The sequence below is a fragment of the Meleagris gallopavo genome, chromosome 1, assembly GCF_905368555.1.
Source record: "Meleagris gallopavo chromosome 1, MGAL_WU_HG_1.1, whole genome shotgun sequence".
Lineage (NCBI taxonomy): Eukaryota > Metazoa > Chordata > Aves > Galliformes > Phasianidae > Meleagris > Meleagris gallopavo.
Genome location: NC_139404.1, coordinates 146,650,197 through 146,674,796, shown reverse-complemented (window position 1 = coordinate 146,674,796; position 24,600 = coordinate 146,650,197). Strand labels below are relative to the sequence as shown.

Below are 24,600 nucleotides of genomic sequence, written 5' to 3'. Positions count from 1 at the left end.
AGGGATAGGTACCTGGAATTGGAGCATTAACTCTTTAACTCCCAGTACACTACATGATGTTATGATATGGAATACTGAAAACCAAAAAACACAAAACCGTGACAATATGATTTTTTTTCTGTTTTCATAAATAGACATTTTAGTGGCAAAATTTATCATTCAGTACCGTTATTAATTTTGTCTGGGATAACTAATCCCTTGTTCATGTAAAAGCATCTAAAATGTACAGGTCTACCACGGAAGGAGATGAATTCCATCCTCAAAGATTTAAAGGTGTTAATCCAATCACTTTTTTTTTTTTTTTTTTTTTTTTAACATATTACACAAGGATAACCAGATTAAGTTTAATCAGAGAATCATATCTTTATGGAACAGCTTAGCTTGAGTAAAACCTTTGGAGGTCATCTAGTTCAAACTTTTGCCTAATATAAGGCTCATAGCCTTATCCTTAGAAATTTCAAAGATCTCTGACAAGGGAGATTCAACATCCTCTTGAAGTAATGTGTGTAATATTTTACTACTCTCACTGTGAAGATTTTTTTTCTTATATCTAACTTCTTTACTGCAAATTGTAGCTGCTATTTTATGTTCACTGTACACTTCCAAGAATAATCCATCTTTGTGTTCTTAATGTAAAAATGGGCTAATACCTTCTAATTAACTGAAGAAAATCTTTCATTTAATCTTCTCTCCATTAGGCTAAATAAACAAACTTTTCCAAACTTTCTTGTGTCATACACTCCAGTCCCTCACTATCTTACTGTTCCTTTGGTGCATTCAATGTAGTTTGTCTAAACCGAGACACGCTACTTGAGATTCAATCTCCCAAATACTAAGCTGTGAGACATAATCACTTTTCTCAACCTTCCTGCTTTGCCTTTACAAATGCAGTTAAATTATGGCATTATTACTAGCCCTTCATTATTACAAGGGCTCTACGCTGACATAATCATCATGTAAAAATATGGATCCATGGTCCTTATCTGCAAAGTTGCCTTCAAGCCAATAAGAAGCTTCCAGCTTAAATGTTCACATGATGAAATCCTACACTGTGTGAAAGAGTTTCTATTTCCATAAGGTGTTGGGAACCTCCTAAATGATTATATCAATCCATACCCTCCAGCATACTGACTACTCCCCCAGTTAAACACAGTTAATATTGTCAGATTGCTCAGAGTCTTCTGACAGAAGCTAGAGCATGTCACACAAATAGAAAGACTGCTTGTTCGTTTTGCTTCATCTTAACACTTGAAAATATAGTTTACAAATCACGTAAATCATTTGGAGGTCCCATCTGAAGCCTTGTTTTGATTCACATTTCTTATAGTTTCATTTGATCCAAATAAATATAAATATGTTTTGTCATTTATTTGCTTACTGGGACCTAAATATATTTTGAAAGGTATCCTAGGGAAGGGAAGCCTGGGAATGAAATGTCTCCCTTGACTGTCTTCCAGAAATAAAATTTCATCATAAAACTCTTAACAGCTGTTAGAATATGTCATCCAACAAAAGATTATTATAAATTGTATGATGTGTATCTCACTTTACTGCAGAGAGAAAGATTGAAAAAGGACAAAATGCTGGGCAGCCAAGTACCTTTTAGCCGTCTGCTGACTGGGAAAACATAAAATCCAACTTGTTCCATTTTTTGCCTAGAATTGCCTAGAACGTCCAAGCAGAAAATTGTAAGCACTTTGAAGCTGCTGATTTGATTTCCCTTTGATTCAGGTCACACTGTTACAAGTGTCTGCAGGCATTTTTTTTCCTCTCATTATTTACGTTTGATGTTGTTTAACTGTCTTAGTTACATTTCGGTAAAGAATGTGGATCAAAGAGGAAACTAAATATAAATTTTTGCTAGGTATGAACCACATATTAATATAGTCGTAATTAATTGATTCACAGTGCTACACTTATTCCTTTTCCAATTTTCATCAGTTTATTTATTTTATCTTCTATTCCATGGCAGTATTTCTTTTACTCCTGTACTATACTATACTATACTTACTCCTATATATGTATACATATATATACTACATTTTTTTCCTGTATTTTGCTTGTTACCAAGTGTAATTTTTGAATTTGTTACATGAATTTCCCTCATGCACAGGGCTCATATGTATAGCTTGTTTTCTCTCACTCGGGCTAATATTTGAAAGCATATTTGTAGGGTGAACTGAAAGTAATGTCTGCCATTTCTTTCATTGGAAAATACAACAGCTAAGAAGAGCACAATAACACTATTTGATAGAGCAATTTCTCAGCTAGAAAACATTATTTTTCAATGTAGTCACCACCATTAGCTATGCTCAGTCACCAAAAGTAGTGATTCTGGCAGGATTCTGATCTGGTATTATACATTCCTGGCATTCTTCTTAACTTTCCCACCAGTTCTTTTTGCAGTTCTGCGTGATGTGCAGTGCAAGCTTCTTAAGGTTACAAATTTGTTACCAACATAATAGGAATAGTATGGGGGCACAGACCAGAGCTACTGTACATTTTAAACATATGGTCCAATTGAACATCCCCAACCAATTATCTGCAGATATGAGTTTATACTTTGGTTTGAGATAGTATAGAAGATTTGAAACTGAGTCACTGAATGGGCCTTCACCATTATGTACTTCAGTTACTGTTACAGCAACCCTGTAGAAATCCCTCTCAGTTAACTCTTACTGTTCCCAACACTAGCATACTCAAATGTCTTGATTAACATCTTGCATGGAGTCTCCCAAAGTGTCAGCAATTTGATATCCCATTACATTCAATAAAGAAAAGCTGCAGAGGCCGAAGGCTTTTCAGATTGCCAGTTTATCTGAAGGAATGATGAGTTCCTGTAAGTACTATATCATATTAATCATTCCATATAGATATTTTGGACATCCAAAAACATCTGAATTTGTGATGATGTTTTATTATCACTACAGACCACTGTGTATGGAGCTTATCTGTTTATAAGAAATTTAGAAAATTATAGGTGATTTTAGTTATATTAACTAATTTTTCTATTGTTGCATATGTATACAAAAATAATATCTAATCTAAATCATTATAAAATAACATATTTTTAATGTGCATTTCAAACACACAAAAATGTGCTGGAGTGTCCAGTTTGCACAGGTAGGATGAGCAGGCAGGGCAAGCAGACAGGGCAAGGCATCTTGCAGTATATAAGGATCACTTACGAGGTCACTTAACAGGTGGTTTATCTCACGACACACACAGGTGCAATAATGGTATCCTCAGGGAAGCAAGCTGTTGCTAAAAGGAATATGGAAACTCAGACTGAAAGCATGTAAATCCATGCTGCTGTTCAGTTCTTAGGCTGAGGAGAATGCCTGGCCATGTCACTGCTACAGGAGAGCAGCAGGGATATCACCTAAAACTAAAGGAGGGTAGAAGGGTTGAGAAGGGATTGTGGGAGAGAGATTGACTGGTGGAGTCACAATCTGCCATCCCTACAGGAAGGGCATAGGAGAGATGCTCTTCAGGCAGCGGGGGATCATCTATCCTCTCACAATCAGATGGGAGGAGGTAACCTCAAAGATAGCAAAGGATGACTAGCCCTCTGACTAGAGGGGCTAGTCAGACTGTTCCCTGTATTGCTACAATGTCAATCAGTAAAAAAGAAGGGCTGTCATCATAGGGGAGTCCCTTCTGAGGGGAACCAAGGGCTCAATATACTGCTTGGACCAGTCCCACAGGGAATAGTGTTGCCTGCCTGGAGCCTGGGTGAGAGATGTTCCTGGGAACATCACTCACCTAGTCAAGCCCTCTGATTATTATCCTTTACTAGTTTTTCACAATGGAAATGAAGAGATAGACAAAAGATGTTCTCGGGTGATCAAAAAGAACTCCAGGGCTCTGGGAAGACTGCTGAAGGGATCAGGAGCAGAAGATGTGTTTTCTTCTGTCCTCTCAGTTGTTGACTGAGATCCAAACAAAAGGAGGAGGATGGACATGCTTTGGATACTATGGTTTGGGATGCAGCCTGGAGAAAGTAGGAATTCTGATGGTGGATGGGAGGCGACTGGCTAGAAGGACCACAAATATTCTAGGGAGGAAGCTGACTGGGCTGGTTAGCAGGGCTTCAAACTGGATATGATAGGGGAAAGGGGTGTACTGGGTAATAAAGAAGAGCATGGGAATTTTGTCACCTTTGTGAGAGATAGACTGTGTTTTTGTAGTGGAAATTTCCAGTATTTTTGTATGCAACATAGGATAAGTTGTTTTTTCACAAAGAAAGCTCCTGAACAGAATAAAGTTGAGACTAGGGCATTCCAACCTGGATAGAATTGGCACAGGCACTAGGTAAGGTTATTATATAGGGTAGGGAAGAGTCTGGTACAAGACAGAACGAGTGTACTAATTTTTGAAAATATTGTCCTCCTATCACTATAAAAACATACCTAAAAACAAATGGGTTGGTAACAGACATTGTATGGAAATGTATTGTAGCAACAACTTTGGGAAGACTGTGAGCCTCAGACACTCAACCACTGAGTGCAAGGAGAGGCATTACTTGTGTCAGACCCAGGATATATAACAGAATTAATTTCACTGATTAATGCCTTGTCAGTAGGGGATGTGCACCCATTATTGCAATAATGAATAAACTGGTCTTCATGAAGATCTTTCAATGATTAGAAATTTTTGATCTTGAGCATGTTTCTGACGCCTTGGTAGGCAGTAGGGGAAAACTCCAGACTTGTCCTCGAGGTATTAAGGAGATCTTCTCTGAGAAGGCAATGAGACCAATAGCCAAGCTGAAGTACCTTTATACGAATGCACACAGCATGGGAAATAAACAAGACAAGTTAGAGATAGGATTAGGAAAGTCAAGGCACAGATGGAGCTGAACGTGTTGAAGGATGTAAAAGATAATAAGAAGGGGCTGTACAGTTACTTAGGCAGGAGGAGACAGACCAAGGAGAGTGTTCCCCATCTGATAAAAGGCAGTGGAGAGTTGGCTTCCTCTAACACAGAAAAAGCTGAGGTATTCAGTGAATGCTTTGCCTCAGTCCTCACTGGTGGCCAGGCTGCCCATGTCTGCTAGGACCCTGAATCTCTAGGTGAGGGTGTGGGGACCAGATTCCATTCCACTGTAAAAGTGGAACAAGTCTGAGACCTCCTCATGAAACTGAATGTATATAAGTCAGTGGGGCCAGATGATATCTATCCTAGGGTTCTGAAAGAGCTGGTTGATTATGTGGTTGCTGAGGCACTCTCCATCATATTTGAAAAGTCATGGCTGTTGGGTGAAGTCCACAGTGACTGGGGAAAAGGGAAACATTTCTCCCATTTTTTAGGAATGACCTGAGTAACTACAGGCTGATGAGCATCACCTCTGTGACTGGGAAGATCGTGGAGCAGATCCTCCTAGAAGCTTTGTCAAGGCACATATGAGACGAAGAGGTCATCCAGCTCAGCCAGGATGGCTTCACCAAGGGTAGATCTTGCCTGACCAATCTGGTGGCCTTCTGTGAGTGATGGCATTGGTGGACAGAGGAAGGGTGACGGATGTCACATTCCCGGAATTCTGCAAGGCCTTTGACATAGTCCCTCATCATATCCTTCTCTCTAAATTGGAGAGGTATGGATTTGAAGGATGGACTTTTCGATGGATTAGGAATTAGTTGGCTGGTTGCAGCCAAACAGTTGTGATTAATGGTTCTGTGTCAGGATATTTGCCAATCACAAGTGGTGTCCCTCAGGGTTCGGTCCTGGGACTAGTGCTCTTCAGCATCTTCATCAATGACAGACAATGACACTGAGTGCACCCTCAGCAAACTTAGAGACAACATAAAGCTGAGCATTGCTGGAGAACTGGGCCCAAGAAAACCTAATGAGGTTCTGTAAGGCCAAGTGCATGGTGCTGCACTTGGGTCAGGGCAATCCAGGTATTTATACAAATTGGGGGAAGACCTCCTTGAGAGCAGCTCTGTGGAGAAGGACTTGGGGGTCCTGGTGGATGAGAAACTGGATATGAGCCAGCAGTGTGCACTTGCAACCTGGAAGGGCAACTATGTCCTGGGCTGCAATAGAAGAGAAGTGGCCAGCAGGGAGAGGGATGTGATTGTCCCCCTCTACTCAGCTCTTGCGAGGCCCCATCTGGAGTACTGCATGCGGGCCTGGAGTCCCCAGGACAAGAAAGACATGGAGCTCTTGGAACACGTCCAGAGGAGGGCCACTAAGATGATTAGAGGGCTGGAACACCTCTCCTATGAGTAAAGGTTGAGAGAATTGGGCTTGTTTAGCTTGGAGAAGGCTCTGGGAAGACCTCCTCTAAATCTGCTCCAACAGCTTAGAATCATAGAATCATAGAATAACCAAGGTTGGAAAATACCTAAAAGATCATCCAGTCCAACCGTTCACCTATTACCAATAGCTCCCACTAAACCATGTCCCTCAACACAGCATCCAGTCTTTCCTTGAACACCCCTAGGGTCGGCGACTTCACCACCTCCCTGGGCAGTCCATTCCAGTGCCTGACCACCCTTTCTGAAAAGTAATACTTCCTAATGTCCAGCTTGAATCTCCCCTACAGTAGCTTGAAACCATTCCCTCTGATCCTATCACTAATGACATGAGAGAAGAGGCTGACCCCCAGCTCACTACAACCTCCCTCCTACAACCTCATCCTTATAGGGAGCAATGAGGTCTCCCCTGAGTCTCCTGTTCTCCATGCTGAACATTCCCATCTCCTTCAGCCTCTCCTCATATGGCCTGTGTTCCGGACCCCTCACCAGCTTTGCTGCCCTCCTTTGAACACGTTCCAGGGCCTCAATGTCTTTCTTGCAGTGAGGGGCCCAAAACTGGACACAGTACTCGAGGTGCGGCCTCACTAGTGCTGAGTACAGGGGAACAATCACCTCTCTGCTGCTGCTGGCAACACTGTTTCTGATGCAATCCAGGATGCCATTGGCCTTCTTGGCCACCCGGGCACACTGCTAGCTCATGTTCAGCCGAGCATCAATCGATACCCCCAGGTCCATTTCCTCTACGCAGTCCTCCAGCCACACAGCCCCAAGCCTGTAGCGTCACCTGGGGTTGTTGTGGCCAAAGTGCAGGACCCGGCATTTGGTCTTGTTAAACCTCATCCTGTTGGCTTCAGCCCAGCTCTCCAGCCTGTCCATCCAGATCCCTCTGTATGGCCTCACTACCCCCAGGCAGATCCACACTTCCAGCCAATTTGGTGTCATCTGCAAATTTACTGAGGGTGCACTCGATGCCCTCATCCAGGTCATCAATAAAGATATTGAAGAGGACAGGCCCGAGCACTGACCCCTGGGGAACACCACTAACGACCGGTCGCCAGCTGGACTTAACTCCATTCACCACCACTCTCTGAGCCCGGCCCTCCAGCTAGCTCCTTACCCAGCCAAGAGTGTACCCATCCAAGCCTCGGGCTGCCAGCTTCTGCAGGAGAATACTGTGGGAGACAGTGTCAAAGGCTTTGCTGAAGTCTAGGTAGACCACATCAACAGCCTTTCCCTCATCCACCAGATGGGTCACTAGATCATAGAAGGAGATCAGGTTGGTCAAACAGGACCTGCCCTTCATGAACCCATGCTGGCTAGGCCTGATCCCCCAGTCGTCCCGCACATGCCGCATGATCTCCCTCAAGACAATCTGCTCCATAACCTTCCCTGGCACCGAGGTCAGGCTAACAGGCCTGTAGTTCCCCGGATCCTCCTTACGACCCTTCTTGTAGATGGGAGTCACACTGACAAGCCTCCAGTCTTCTGGGACCTCACCAATCAACAAGGAGCACTGATAGATGATGAAAAGCAGCTTGGCTATCAACTCCGCCAGTTCCCTCAGCACTCTCGCGTGAATCTCATCTGGCCCCATAGACTTGTGGCAGTCCAGTTGGAGTAGTAGGTCTCTGACTTTTTCTTCCAGAATCACAGGGGGGTTAGTGTGCTCCCCAGCCGAGACTACCAGGTCAGAGAGAGGAGTATCCTGAGGATAACTGATCTGACTTATAAAGACAGACGTAAAGAAGGCATTCAGAACCTCCGCCTTTTCCTTATCCTCAGTGGTCACATTCCCAGCCTCATCCAGCAAAGAGTGGATATTCTCCTTTGTCCTCCTCTTACTTTAAAGTATTTATAAAAGAGTTTCTTATCCCTCTTCATCCCAGCGGCCAGGTTAAATTCAAACTGGGCTTTTGCCTTTCTGATTTCACCTCTACACATCCTAACAACTTCCTTGTATTCATTCTGAGTTGCCTGTCCCTCTTTCCACAGGCGGTAGATTCTCTTTTTCTCCCGGAGCCTCAAGAATATCTCCCTATTCATCCATGCCGGTCTTCTTCCCCATCAGCTCATTTTGCAGCTCAGGGGGACTGCCTGCTCCTGCACCCTTAAGACTTCCTTCTTGAAGAGCAACCAGCTCTCTTGGACCCCTTTACTCGCTAAGACTGAATGCCAGGGGATTCCCCCTATTAGTCTCTTGAACAATTCAAAGCCCGCCCTCCTGAAGTCCAAGGTAGCAGTTTTACTATTCCCCCTCCAGGCTCCACCATGAATTGAGAAATTTATCATTTCATGATCACTCTGTCCAAGACAGCCTCCAACCTCCACATCTCCCACCAGACCTTCCCTTCTGTGAACAGCATGTCTAGTGGGGCAGTTCCCCTAGTGGGCTCTCTGACCAGCTGCATCAGGAAGTTATCCTCTATGCATTCCAGAAACCTCCTAGACTTCTTCTTCTGGGCTGTGCTGTACTCCCAGCATATGTCAGGGAAGTTAAAGTCCCCCATGAGGACAAGGGCAGGCGACTGTGCAGCTCGTGCCAGCTGCTTATAGAATACCTCATCTGTCTCTTCATCCTGGTTTGGAGGTCTATAACAGACTCCCACCAGGGTGCCTGTCTTGTCAGCCCTTCCTCTGATCTTTACCCAAAGGGATTCAACGTTATCGTCCCCAGTCACAATCTCAGTAGCATAAAAGCATTTCCTAACGTAGAGAGCCACACCGCCACCCCACCTTCCTTGCCTATCCTTCCTGAAGAGTTTGTAGCCATATATTGCAGTGCTCCAGTCATGGGAGCAATCCCACCACGTTTCCGTTATGGCAACTAGGTCATAGTTTGCCTGCTGCACAATGGCTTCCAACTCTTCTTGCTTGTTGCCCATGCTGCGTGCATTAGTGTAGACGCACCTCAGCTGAGCCCCTCGCCTCTCACCTAATCCCAACACCACTTCCCCAGGCTGATCTGTAGTAGGCCTGGCTTTATCCCCTTCCCCCTTCCTATCTAGTTTAAAGCTCTCTCTACAAGTCCCGCCAGCTCCTGGGCAAGTATCCGTCTCCCTTTTGGAGACAGGCAATTCCCATCAGCAGATCTCAGGCCAGGTGCTGAATAGACCGCTCCATGATCAAAGAATCCAAAATTTTTGCGCTTGCACCAGCCTCTCAGCCATGCATTTATAAAATGGTTTTTCCTGGTCATCACAGTGTTTGTCCCTGCCACCAAGGGAATACTGGCAAACACTACTTGTATGCCCGCTCCATCAACTAACTTCCCCAGTCTCCTAAAATCATCTCCCAGTCTCCTAAAATCATCTTCTATAATCCTCAGGCTTCTATTAGCGATCCCATCGCTGCCGGCCTGAACTATCAATAAAGGATAATAATCAGAGGGGCGGATAAGGCTGGGGAGTTTTCTAGAAAATATCCCTGACCCGGGCCGCAGGAAGGCAGCACACCTCCCTACGGATAGGGTCAGGCCGACATATTGGACCCTCTGTTCCTCTCAGAAGAGAGTCGCCTACAAGTATAACCCTCCTTTCTTTCTTGGAGGAGGCAGTCTTCAAACATGGAGCTGACCGCCTCACCTTAGGCAAGCTTGGCGGCAGTGCTCCCACGTCATCATCACTCACCACTCCCTCTGGTTTCAGGGCTTCATACCTGTTACATAGAGGGACCAGGGGAACCGAGGTAGGTCGGGATGGGGGTTGCCTGCGACGCCGGGCTGAGACCTGCTGCCATTCCTCCTCTTCTCTCAAGCTGTCTCTCCCTGTTTGACTATGATGAGAGAGAGGGTCCATTACTCCCTCAGTCTGGGAAGTGCAATCTCTGCGCCTTTCTCGCAGAGTTACTCCACCAGTCAGTCTCTCGCTCATACTCTCTGATGGTCTGCAGTCTATCTACCTCCTCCCTAAGCTCCACCACCAGGTTGAGAAGCTCATCCAGCTGCTCACACCTCACGCAAGTGGCATCCTTCCCATCCTCCCCTAGCAGCAGCAGGCTGAGGCACTCCCAGCAGCCAAAGACCTGAACCGCCACATTATTGAGTAGACCCTCTGTCTGGGTTGCCACAGTCTTTGTGTGGGAAGCATGTTTCCTGGTGAGGACCATGTTTGAAGTGGTGGCATCAGGGCCTGTCAACAGGAGAGCAAGTCACCTGAGAAAAAGACAAGAGCACTCACCCATGCTGACACAAGACACAGCCTCCACTCCCACTGCTGCCTTATTGAATGGGCAGTGAAGGCAGCCCTCACGCACTGACTACCTCCACCCTAGGTGGTCAGAGCAGCTTTCCACACCTTCTGTGTTGTGTTGTGTTGTGTCGTGTCACTTTTTATCCACACAGCAAATGGGTCAAGGTCAATCTCCAGAAATAAAGAGCAGGCAGTGTCAGCTCCACCCCTGGGCTAGCAGCTGGCAGCCCACAAGCTGCCAGCTGCTAGCCCAGGCACAGCACTGTTGCTGGCTCAAAAAAAGTCCAAAAAAGAGCCTTTTTTGTCACTTTTCTTCACTCCAGATCCCTTGCCCAGCGCAGTTTTACCTGCTTGAAGCTAGTCTCTGTAGTAAATGACTAGATGAGTCGTGGTAAGTAGCTTGAATACTGCCACGAGGTGTCAGCTCCGCCCCTGGTGAGTCAGGAGCCCGCCCACAAGCTGCCAGCTGCTAGCCCAGGCACAGCACTGTTGCTGGCTCCAAAAAAGTCTAAAAAAGAGCTTGATGTCCTTCTTGCACTGAGGGCCCCAGAACTGGGCACTTTCCAGGTCTATGAAGAGCAGATTAGAGGAGCAGAATCACCTCTCCCAACATGGTGGTCATGACAACCCATGATGCAACCCAGAGTATGGTTTGCCTTCTGGGTTGCAAGGGCAATTTGCTGGCTCGTGTTAACTGACACGCCTGAGTCCTCCTCAACTTAGTACCTTACACTTGGACTTGTTGAAATTCATGAGTTTGGCATGGGACCACCTGTCAAGCCTGTCCATGTCAACTAGTAGTTTTTTCAACTAATATTCTTAGTAAGCACAAATAAATGAGCAAGAATTGCTCATCAAATGAGGAAATATAAATAAATGATGATTGCTTTTGTGTCACCATCTGATCATAATTTGTCAAAGTAAATTTGAGGGTCAGATTTTGCAATGATTTGGGGTAAACTGAAAAAAACCCAAAAACATACAATCATGAGAAAACAAAATCAAGCAACCAACCAAAGAAATAAAACAAAACAAAAAAGACAGACAAAACACTAGGCTACTCAGTTGTGTAAAACAAAGAAAATCCATTCACAACAGAAAAAAAATATGCACTACTTGTAGTTGTAGATCTCTATTTCTCCCCAATATTGCCATTACTTAATTTTTCTAGAAGATAAGTTTAATAGTGTGTATGATCACAGTGTGTATATGATTTTACTGCTTTATGTGACTTTATTACCCCTACACTACAAAGGATACACTTTTCCTGCAAGGTATAAATTTTTTTTTTTCTTCTTTTTCATTGTAGATTATCTTAAGGAATCATATAGTTTAAACTATGATTAGCCTCCATTAGAACAGACATATTGTTTTCAGTAACAGGAAAATTTTCATGAAATATTATTGGTTTCATGGTCTTGAGCAAGTTTTCATAACTAACCATGTCTTTGTACCCTGAAAGACAATATGTTTAGTGCAAAAAAGTTTACTTATTTAATCTGTTTGTCCATTTAATCAATAGATGGCAGCAAATAGCTCCTTCACCTCTGATCTTCAGCCCAGACATTTATGCGTATTTATTATTTTTTTTTAGTAATATTTTCTATTTTGTCTTTCCTTTTAAAAGGCTGAGGTACATGCATGATGGTATGTGACAATCCAGCTGCAATGTGGAAGATACATAACAAGAGCAGACAACTTCTTCACTTGCTAGGGAAAGTTCAGAGGGTTACACAAAGAAATGCTAAACTATTCCTGACAAGTTAGAAAGAAAGCGTGTCCCTATATCATACACAGAAATTAGCTGAAATGAATAGTAGTTTCACAGACAGAAATATCCTGTGTTTCAAGTAATATTTCTTAAGAAGACACAAAAATCAGTACTTATAACAAAAATTCTAATGTTTTCTTTTCACAGAATCACACAGAATCACAGAATTGTAGGGGTTGGAAGGGACCTCTAGAGATCATCGAGACCAACCCCCCTGCCAAAGCAGGTTCCCTACACCAGGTAGCAAATTTCATTTTGGAATTGTTTTCTTTTGTTCTTCACTTTCAGGTTTTGAAAGAAATTTTGCTTCACTTACACATTTCAGGATGAGGAAAAAAAAAAAAAAAGAAAAAAAAATTCTCTGAGGGAAAAAAATATTTCTAAAACTGGAGAATATCATGGTGGATTCCACTGCACACATTCAGTGTTATTTCTTCACTTGTTTGTAACTGACAGGAATGAAAAGATTTTGCTTTCAAATTTCAGTATTCCCTTTCTCTTAAAAATAAATAATTGTGAATTAATAAGAAATAATACGCCCTCAGGGAGTAATATAGGCAAAGTGGAGTAAGGTACAAAGGGAAAACCTTGCTCAAGTTCCAGTGAAATCACCTGACAAGCAAAGATATTTAAGCACAGTGCTATCTGTTTAAGAAAATAACATCTTCTGTAAAATCAAAACCTCCATTAAAGTTTTTAGTATTATTATTATTATTATTTTAAATGATACTAGCAAAACTTCACATTTAAATAGTATTATGCAACTTAAATAAAAATCATAGAATTGTAGAATCATAGAATCACAGAATGGCCTGGGCTGAAAAAGAATTCAGAATTCAGAACATAAAAGCAGACAATAAAATAAAAATATGTGACAGTCCACCTTTTAGAATAGTTTTCAAAGGACGGATGTTGAAAATACATTTAAGCAATTACCGATGTGAAATAAATTTAACACAGGTTGTATAATGCATTAATTCAGCACCACCCAGCAATTTATTTAAGCCAATAAATTTATTGAAATTCAGAAGGAAAAATGGGACTATGTCTTCATTTATTCAAAATATCCTTTGTTATTAAAGTTTTAATTAAAGAAATATATTCTACAGTAGTCACACATTTCTCTATTGTTCTTTAACATATCATATGTGAAATGAATTACAAAAGGTCATAATACTTTACTGTTGCAATTTGAGCCAACATCGTGATGGAATTTAAAAACACTGCACTCAAGGTTCAAACAAAACATCTCTGTCCTTGAAACACTGCGCTACATGAGTAAGAACAAGAATATTGCCAGTGTAACAAAGCACTTCTGTATGAAATCAATGAGTTTGAACTGCCAATCCATCAGTTCCTAGTGAGTTCTATTTTCTCTTTTCTTAAACTTCCATGTCTTACTTATTTTGGGGAAAGTGCTATTTGACAATCCATCACTGGGTCATTATTGTAGAAACAATTGCATTTCTTTGTTGCAAATTTCAAGGATACCTGTCATATATGTTATACAAAGCATGGAACAATATATCTTTTACAGTATTTCTGTATCAGTGCTATCCACCATAAAAATAATACAACTTTATTATAAAGATATATCTTAAATAGATTGCTTTTTTTTTTTTTTTTTTTTTTCCCCTTAAGAAGGAATACTGTTTCATTTAGAGCTCAGATATATAGTTAGGTATAGTTAGCTTTGTATTGAAAAGTACCTAATCTGGTACCTACCCTGGTGAAGCAGGTATGAAAATCTAGTGTAAGATGTATATAATAACTATATTCAGACAGGAGATGTTCATTTCAATGTTTTTATATATATATCGCCAGTGAAAACTGCATGTATTTTCAGCTAAAAAAAGTTTTGTTGCTATCTTTTAAAATAAGGAAGAAATATATGCCATATTTAATATGCACTTTTTTTTTTTTCTTTTTCTTTTTTCTTTTTTTCTGATTCAGGAAAGGAAATGCAAAAATTACTTCATGAGATCTTTATGCTTATCCAGTTTGAGGCTTCACGACTTAACATAGGATAAAACAATTCAAAATATAATGTAGGCTGTTTGATCACAGCCTGAGAAATCAACACAGAAGACCACATTTATTTATGAGCAACAAGAACCTATTAGAAACTGAATGAAGATTTTACTTCTAAAAGTGCTGGAACAGCACCTGATAAATTTAGCAGAGAAGATTTTATTTCTCTAGGAAAGATAAAGACATGCGACACTGTTGTCTGCAATAACAAAGGGGCTTAAACTGTTACATAAGAGATTGTTGCGGTCCTACCTCCCACAATTCTAGTAAGATGCCTACATTTCAAGCTGCATTTTCAAAGACGTCAAGAACTTCAGTTTTTAACTGCTGGGCAGATAGGCAGTTCTGCATAATAACTTTAATCACTCACATGTTACTTTTTCTCTCACTTCTCTCGGGTTGTCCTACTGTAGGCTACATTTTTAGAAAATAATTATTAAATTGGTTTACACAGGAAGACATCTCTAGGGAAATGTGTTCTCCTTTCATCTTTGTGATTAGTAACCACATGCAAATTTCAGGTGACCTGCTTAGACTTTTTTGTATCTGTTTGAACAGTTTCTAAGCTTCTAACTTACCTTGAAATATGTTGATGGTCAAAAATTAACAACAAAAAAAGCAAGCAGTTAGAAAAACCTACTGCAGGAGGAGTAACTCCATAAGATGTGCTTAATTAATATACTTGTAGTTACTATTACAAAAGAGAACAGGAACAATGAAATCAAGACTCAAAACACTGCTTCTGACTTGGTGTTATTTGGGGATCTTGACTATAAACATCATCTTTAATAAATTATATAAAATATGAAAGAAAAGAACTTGGGATTCTTAATTTGTATTCTATGCCTGTAATTAATAAGATACAACAAATCTGGTTTACAAATTATCTTACAATTTCGGTGGCTATGTATTTGTGAACTGTAGCTATAACCCCCAACATAATTTTTGATTTGATGGAATTCTACATGTATTTTTACCAATCCATGTCAGTGATTAAAGATACTGGACACTTTGAATAAAGACACTGAAGCGTATTATCAACACTTACAAGTGAACTAGGATAAGAGAGGACAGTTTTAAACCAAAAGATGAGAGATTTAGATAAAAGTTTAGGGGGAAATTTTACACTTAGAGTATGGTGACATGCTGAAGCAGATTGTCCAGGGAACTTGTGGATAGCCCATCCTTCAAGGTCCTCAAGGCCAAGTTGGACGAGGCCCTTGGCAACTTATTCTAATGCCTGTTTTAGTGATTAGCAGCCCAGACCACAGCAGAGAGGTTGGAAACAGATGATCTTTGAGATCCCTTCCAATCCAAGCCATCCTGTGATTCTGTGATTCTATGAACTATATTTGCATTTAAGCCTTCAGAACATTAGAACACCAATTCTCCTTCCTCCAAGAATCACAGAATCACAGAATGGCCAGGGTTGGAAGGGACCTCAAGGATCATGAAGCTCCAATTCCCTGCCACATGCAGGGCCAGCAACTTCCCCATTTAATACTAGACCAGGCTGCCCAAAGCCCCATCCAACCTGGCCTTGAACACCTCCAGGGACAGGGCATCCACAACCTCTCTGGACAGCCTGTTTCAGCATCTCACCACTCTCTCTGTAAAGAATTTCTCTCTGACATCCAACCTAAATCTCCCCTCCCTCAACTTAAAACCATTTCCCCTTGTCCAGCAATTATCAACCCTTTCAAAGAGTTGATTCCCCTCCTCTTTGTAGGCTCCCTTAAGGTATTGAAAGGTTGCAATTAGGTCATCCCGCAGCCTTCTTTTCTCCAGGCTGAACAAGCCCAGTTCCCTCAGCCTGTCTTTGTAGGGGAGGTGCTCCAGTCCCCTGATCATCTTTGCGGCCCTCCTCTGGACCCTATGCAACAACTCCCTGTTCTTTTTGTACTGGGGGCTCCACACTTGGACGCAGTATTCCAGATGGGGCAAGAACATTACCAATATTGCTATAAACAAAATGAGGACATGTTTATAGCAAAGTATATACTCCTTTTTTAGACTAGATGTATACTTAGAAAAACTGAGAAATTTTCAGGCATGCAAGTCCTTTTTTTGGGGATTTAAATGGAAACAACAAACTTGAAATTAGATGCAGGCTGGGAACAATTTGTTCCGAGTACCCAAGCACATTAATCATTGAGATAGTTGGACAGAAGTGGTCGTCCATAGCCATGCAAGTAAAATAAGGTGTTTCTAATAGAAAATACAAAGATATCATTATCTTTCATCAGAGAAGAAGAGACATTATCTGAATAATAATAGGAGTTGACACTGATGACATATGTGGTGTACTGTAAAAACGTAAATCTAGTGTCACTATTAAAATGGCATTTACCCGTTTGACTTCTGAATCTAGTTTCTAGTCTGTGTCTGTATTACTTGAACATAGTAACTGGAGTCAGCTACTATGTCACTACTTCATGAAAAATAATCTTAAATTCCTAACAGCGTGATATGGTTCTCTTAGGCCTAATTATACTCCTCTTTGTGGGTTACTTTGTGGAGTGATATGAAGAGTCTGTATTCTCCCAGTCATATGAGAAAATAGGAGAATTGTATCTGCTTTTCTGAACATGATTCTGTCTGGAATTGAACTGATTCCTCAGCTTCAAAGCTGCACAGAAGAAATACCAGATAAGTGGAAATGGTTATGAGACTACATGATAAAGGAAACATATGAAATTTATTCCACGTGCAGAAAACACTTTTAGTCATAACATGTCATTTATCAGTTGTCTCTGATCCTTACAAAAGTGATATTTTGAGTTTTGTTTAGAGGCTCTATCTGTTCCAATTTTAAGGATCTACAGGTAATCTCAATAATTTCTTATTCTTAAAATTTTTTATTCTTCTGAAGGACCAACAAAAACACACTTTCTGACCCAGCAGGCATAAAAGGGTGCACATATCATGGAGACAAACAGGCACATACAGACAAGAACAATACACTGATACAATTGGTCACACATTCTGCCACAGCCTGATTGGTCCCTGGTTCATCACCATCGTTGTAGTGTTGCTTCTTCGCTGCCTGCTGTTTGCCATTTCAAGAATCTGACCTCCAGAGGAGAGCCCTCCTTGCCTTCATCCCTTCTCTAATGTTGACAGGCAGGCGGAGAACTCCTTGAAAAGGTCTAGTGACCTAATCCCTTTTCTGTCCAACTCTCTGTCTCTCTCATTCTTTCTCAACTTCTCTCTATATTCTCTTTTCATTCTTTTCCTTTTCATTCTTGTTTTGGTTTCTTAAAAGTAGTATCTCTCTTAAAGTTGTTAATTTATAAAGTTGTAAAGAAATTGAAAGACATATTTCAGTTTCTTAAGATCATATACTTAAGCTACACAGCTTAAGATAGATTCTAAATTGCCAGTTTTTTGGAGGATAATTTTGTGCCAATATTTTGAGATAATTGTAGTAGTTTTTCATTAAAATTGACAACTCTGTATGTACCTCTGTGTATTGTTTTACCTTAATTTAACTGGGGGTATTTGTGAATCTGGCCATCCTTTCCTCCCCTTGTAGGCTAGATGTGACAACTTTTATTGAAGAGTGGTTATTATATCTGATAATATATTTAACCTGAAAAATGAGTTTTAAAGAAAAACTGTGATTTTTTAACATGTGAAATTTTTATGGCAATAATGTTTCTTCTGATAGGACCCATATTCAAATGTGAAAGGTGGTTTAGTCAAAAAACTAATACAAATTTTGCACAGAAAGAATTTAGAAGTGCAAGGATTTGTGGAAGGAGAGAAGCTACTCCTTTAAGAGTAGCTGGCCAAAGTTGCCACAAATCAGAACATGGTAAGACAAACTTGACAGATACATGTTAAGGGGGTTAATGGTAAGAACAAACCCAATGCTATCTGGTAAGTTTTAAATGAAGTACAGCAAAGAGCATGTCCACCTCCCTTAGCAACACCAGACCAAAAACTTCTGCTGTCTGATTCTTGGGGTCCAGCCTGGTGCCCAGGGAGATGTCTGTGCAAGCTGGGGGATGTGGCTGTTGCTTTTCCCTTGGCATGTTCAACTGGTAGCAAATCTGTGCACATAAAATGGAGACAAACAGGCACACGCAGACAAGAACAGTACACTGATACAATTGGTCACACATGCTGCCACAGCCAAGAATTGCTGCCAGCAGTAAGTACACACAGAACTCGTGTGAAACACAGACACAGACAGCTGAAACTCCTGCCTCTTTTCTAGCTGGTAGAGAAAATGTTCACCAGTGAAAGTGTGCACACAGAGCACTCTCTGTGAATCTGCGATTCATGGGTCACCTAGTTGCCAGGTGGTCCAGATCAAAGTTTACTGCAAGTGAATTCCATGTTTCCTCATCCGCATCACATTTCCAAGTACCCTTGGGTATACTAGCAGGGTCCTTCTGCCTAGATACCATGGCCTGGACCAGAGATACCCATTAGAATGTTTAATCCAGTTTAAAAGTTGCTAGTGACTACATATGTACACCCACATACCAAGTTTGAGGAAGATACAGACACTCAGCCCCTTCCCAGTAGCTATCACCAGGCATGTGGTCTGTGATCCATAGTCCTACTCCAGCTGCCAGTGTGGAGTTCCTCATTCATCTTGCTCAGCCCAGTTTTCCCTCAGCGGCTGGTTTGGAAGTTCACACTACTTGCTGGGAGTTGAGGACTCCCACTCACTCCAATAGATGAAGCTAGGACCCTGTTATCTCCAGTAGCTGGAACCACATTCCAGAGATGTTTTTACCTTCAGTCTTACTCCAGTATCTGAGAACCAGTTGAGTCACATCTGACCCCCGCCACTGGCACTCCAGGGGAGATATTTGTAGGATACTTTCAGATCCAGAGAGCTACGCCCCTGCCAGCTACAGATGCTAGGATCTTCACTTGCTCATAGCCTGCTCCATAGCCTGCAAGCCTACACATCCAACCTGACTCCAGTTGTTGGCATAAATTCCACTCGCCAAAACACAAGTCCCACTTGAGACTGGTAACTAGACTCCTGCACCTGCTTTTTATTCCTTTTGTTCACTGCTCCTCCTCATCATCCCCTCCCACGGATTTGTAAAGCTCTGCAATTTTCTACACTCTTTCTGTCTGAAGCCCCTTTATTCACAATCTTATCAGTTGCAAGGTTTGTCCCTAAAAGTGATTCTTGTCATTTGTTAAATCACCAATGAGCAAGACTGTAAGATTTGTAGCAGGTCATTATCTTCCAGCTTTGGAGTCCACAATCAGATAACAGTTGGAATAAACCTTCCTACACTCTCACATGCTCTCATACTAGTGTGACAGATTAGACTTGATTCCTATCACTGTCTCCTTTTCTTATCCATTATTGCCTTGGAAAAGATCCTTGACCAGTTACCCCTGAAAGAGAAGACATTCCCATTCTACATACTTATACAGCATGTATATGTGGAGCATGAGAACATTTTAAATGAAGAAATCAGTTCAAAGAGACTTAACATCAAAAGCTTTGTTACCATTAAGCTGGTATTATTATTGGCAGTGCTGGGGTAGAATTGGGATTACTCTCCAAAAATGCTCCAGTAGCTGATTGTTCATGAACAGATTATATTTTCACATGTATTATATATTCATTACACTCCCAAAATCATTTTCCTATCCACTTCCAATGATTGTCCAACTGATATAGTCTTATTTGGGAGTCTTCAATGTCATCTAATATTCTTCTACCATCCTGACAATCCATTGTTAGTCCTTTGATGGGGAGGGGTCTCTTACTTTCTCCCACAGTCTTTATCTTTTAAAAACTTTCCTTTTATCCCAAAGATTGCTGTGGAATGCAGGGGAAATCCAAAAATTCTCTGCACACACAGATAAGGAAGGGGAATGTCTTGATGCTGTCTGTTACATTTTAGGCCAATTCTTCCTGGTATGTGGATCCTGGCTTCCTTTGATGTTGATAAGTGATAAGGATTCCTCAAAATTTGCACACAATTTTTCCATTGTTGTGTGTTTCTTTCACCTTGTTAAAGCAGAACAATCTTATTATGTGCCTCCCCATCTACAATACTACATCACAGTTATCATCCACAACATCTAAAGGCTACTATGGTGTTGCAAGCGAGAATTAGTCATATTATACAACTCACTGGCTTATTAGGATATATTTTCAGAATATTTTCTGTAATTATTTCTTCAAATCATATTCATTTTCTTAGATGGGAGGATGCTGTGACTTAATCCAGTAGACAGCTAAGCACCATATAACTGTTCACTCACATCCCGCTTCCAGTAGATTGAAGGAGAGAATAGGGGAAAGAAAAAAAGTAAAACTTGTGTGAGAAGATAAAAGCTATTTACAGAGACAGAAAAGGAAAGGAAAATAATAGTAATAATAAGCTCTATCAAAAAGACTTACTGTGCTTATTGTATGTATTGTAATTGCAATGGACGTAATTAGAAGATATTACTTTCAGAGCAACCTACATATATGCAGCCCAAGAAAATTTCTCTTCACTCACTGCAGCCCAGTTAAGACAAAAGGTTGGGCACCCATAGGCTACACCACTTGTGATTGGCCACCAGCAAGATTTAATTCCATTCACAGTGATTTTTTTGGCCACGTCATATGGCAAATATTTTTACCCAGTGAACATTATATCTGCACAAAACATGAACAGGCAGTATCAAATACTTAGCTAAAATTCAAGTAAACAACATCCACATCCTTTCACTCACTCACTAAGTGGATTTTTTAACCACAGAAAGAGATCAAGTTAGTCAAGCAGGGCCTGCTTTCATAAATACATGGTGACTGGGTCTTGATCATCTGGTTGTCACGTATGTATCATGTGATGGAATTCACAATGATTTGTTCCAAAACCTTTCATGGCATGAAGGTCAGACTGACAGGCCTGTAATTCTGTATTTCAGTGAACTGGGAACTTCTTAGTTAACCAGAACTGCTAGTAAATTAATGAGAGTGACTTGGTGATCCCTTCCACCAGCTTCTATAGTAAATAGTAACTGGATGGCAGTCAAGCTTGATAAATATTGGGTGATGCTACTTTTTTTTTTAATAAAATAGGAAGAGTCCATAATCAGACTCATAAGGTGGTAACAAAGGTTGGGGAGTGCGAGTACTTCTTTGATTATGATACTTGCATGTGCTTTGAGAGGTTATGTAGCATGTCTCCAACTGAGGTTATGAATTGCTTGTTACATATGCCTTTTAACTGACATCTGGTCACTGTTCTGTTTACTTACTATTGAATCCTTTCACTGACTTTATTTTAAATTTTGGGATAATTTTTGTTAGATTTTATAAGAAGTATGGTACATTGCACACAGAGCTCAGGTAGAAAAGCAGCTAATCTATTTACAGATATTTTAAGTTAGATTACAAATTAATTGAGGGAAGCAAGCCTGTTTAATGAATCCAAAATATGCTGCCTGCATTGAAAAAAAATAAAATCAATGTTCTCTATCTGTAATATACAATCATAATTTCTCCAAATAGCAAGTATTTCTTTTGTTTTATTATCCATTTGGTTAGAATATCTAGCGTTTTTTGTTGACTTTATGAGGACAATATTTTTATTTACCTACAGAGAAGATAGTAAACATCAGAGCAGTGAACTGGAAAATCAAAATAACTATAGTACTTAGAATATTATATTACTGCCCATGGGATTTTTATTAGACACTATTTGTAACAAGAAGCATTGCAAAATGACTTATAGAATAGATAATGTAAAACATTCAATAGTATTCTATGACCATAAGGAGAAAATGTGATAAATTTTGCATAGCTGAACACTGGTACTCCAAATTCTTTCTGTGAAAGCAAATCAACAGACTGGAAATCTATTTCCGTGAATTGAAAATGGTTCATTTAGTCTAAAGTAATAGATTTATTAAAGTCAGGGACATATACATTCAAATATGTTTAATCAAATGTTTAATCAACAACAACCAAAAATGAATGTAAATCCAACATCAGGTGATTCAAATGAACATTGCTAGAGGTTGTACAGAGTTTGAGATACAAAAAATTTTGAGTCAAAGTCAGGCAAGGACTTTTGGCCATTACTTCTCTTGAAGTAATTCATCTTTCATCTTCACCAGATCTTTCAATATAGGGATTTTTTCCTATATATTAGAGTCTTATGCACGTGCTCCACATGAACAGCTGCAGCTGGAGTTGTTTTCTCCAGGAGATCACATCATTCTCCAAGAATCCAAGAAGTAAGAGACAGTCACTAGATGACAATCTAGTTTCAGAGTTGTTTCAGGGCAAAAAAATAAAAAATAAAAATTATTCCCACTTTGCTATTTAACTGATAATGAGGAATGCCAGGAAATCTCAACTATTACAAATTGTTCATGCAAATGAGTTCTAGGTAGTCTATGCAACAGTGGTTTAAACTGGGTGACACAGAATATCCAGAAGTGTTGCTTGAACATAGTAGTGTTGGTAACATATAAAAAGATATGATCCAGCTGATGTGAATTCTGGATTATCATAGGCCTTGATTCAAAAATGATTTCCAAGAGGGATGAAGATACCAAGTTGTCAGCTGTAGAGTGAACCTGATGTTCTTCTCTTAGGTGGGAGTTAGGAGTGGCAGTAGCTTCATCTGTATGAGGTGCGCTTTGATATAGCTACTAAGCCAAAAGCTTAGAAGAAGCTAAGGGAGGGGTTGAGCAGACTTCATAGGTTCAGGAAGGATGTGTCAGGGAGGCTATGCCGCGACAATAGGAAAGTGAAAATATCTTTGCATAAACCTGGCAAAATCAAGAGCCCAAGTCCCATGTCATACTGAAGATAGAATAATCAAAGGCTGTGCTTGAGCAGAGGAAGGACAAAGATTCTCTGGACAGTAAGAGCTGGAAACTTAGGATGCTTAGGATTAGGCAGAGGGCACAGAGCCCATGTGGTTACTTCCACAATCATACTATTAAAGGGAAAATATTCAGGGAGTATCACATGCACCCAAAAGAGCATTTTCTTACTACACAAGCCTGCACAGCCCTGTTGTCACATTCAGGGCTTTGGCTTCTACAACTACGAAATCTACTTTAAGGAAGTTGGCTCAGTGCTGCTGAAGTTAAACAAGGTTCACCTGGTAAAGTGGAGGAAGACAGTTGTATCTTGCTAACACAGTGATGAAAGCTTTAGCAAGGTTCATTAGAGAAATGAGATCTAAACATAAAAATAAGTAGAACAAGGATAAGAGAAACGTCCATAGGAAAAGACAATAGGGAAGATGCTCATACTTCCCTAGAGAAAGTGAAGTGTTCCAGGATCTATCTGTCGTTTTACTATATGAAGCATGAGAAAGAAGCAGAAGGAGCTGAATGTCAAAGAGAAATTACAGAATAACTACCTATGAGAAACTGAAAGGCACTGCATTCTCCTTTGCTCACCTGAATCTGGTCCAGAAAGTACCTGGTGTTTTGTGTACTGCATATGTAGTCATTTTCTACATAGATTCTCCTTTTCTTCCTGTTGGTTTAATTAAAGGTTACTACTTGTGTTTTTATTCTTCTTCAGAGAGAAGTTAAAGAGGAATGCAAAGAGCTGCTGAATGCAGGTTTTGGTTGAGCTAATCTCAATTGCTGCTGTTCTTGCCCTGTGTGTCATAACTAAAGCATAGCTGGCATATATTAACAATAGTAAGTGGCAGTTGTGAGTACAGTGACCCTTGAGTTGATAGAGCTTAGGATCTTCAAGGAAGTGAGGAAGGCAAATGGTAAAGAGAGAGCATGCTTAATCATTGAACTGGTGTAGACAGTTTAGGTTTCCTAAATCTGAAAGCACAGAGTGAATTTTCGTTTTCACTTTAGTAGATGGACTGATGAGAAGGAATATGTTGTCAAGTAATTGGACTACAGTGATTTAATGAAGAATAGCACAAATTTGAAGGATAAAGATGACCTTAAAAGAAAAAAAAAAAAAAAAAAGTGATGAAGAACTTTGAGTTCTTAAAAGAAGGAAGTTATCAAACCTAATAATGGATAACATCTATGATTTTGAAAAAGAATCTGCAGATGATGTAAAGACTATAATGTCAGATAGCATGGTAGGCAAAGTGATAATACAATGGACTGATTTTTTTTAATTAATTAATTTATTTATTTAAAGGATGATCAAATATATGAGGAGTTGCTCAAGTCTCTTGGTTTTCTCAGCTGAGACAAGAGGAAACTGAGGGGAGATTTCATCAAGGCCTACAACTTCCTCAAAAGGATAAGGGGAAGGGCAGGTGCTGATCTCCTGGGTATCCAGTGATAGAACCAAAGTAACAGTATGAATCTGTGACAGGAGAGGTTCAGGTTCGATGTGAGGAAAAGGTTCTTCACCAAGAGATGG

General features: G+C 40.5%; 1 protein-coding gene and 1 long non-coding RNA gene across 2 annotated transcripts in view; one reads left to right on the top strand and one right to left on the bottom strand.

Moving 5' to 3' along the window:
* The window catches only part of LOC146545679 (uncharacterized), a 130,576-nt gene extending 113,865 nt beyond the window's left edge, over positions 1-16,711 (top strand). Inside the window, exons 3-4 of the long non-coding RNA XR_014880875.1 lie at positions 12,369-12,461; positions 14,175-16,711. This is a non-coding gene — a long non-coding RNA (uncharacterized LOC146545679). The remainder of the gene's footprint in view (positions 1-12,368; positions 12,462-14,174) is intronic.
* LOC146545680 (uncharacterized) lies at positions 9,122-10,367 on the bottom strand. Its single transcript, XM_085215639.1, is given in 3 exon segments — positions 9,122-9,678; positions 9,680-10,106; positions 10,108-10,367. Coding segments are annotated over 3 exon segments (1,101 nt in total). The 3' UTR covers positions 9,122-9,264.
* Positions 16,712-24,600: the final 7,889 nt, after the last annotated feature.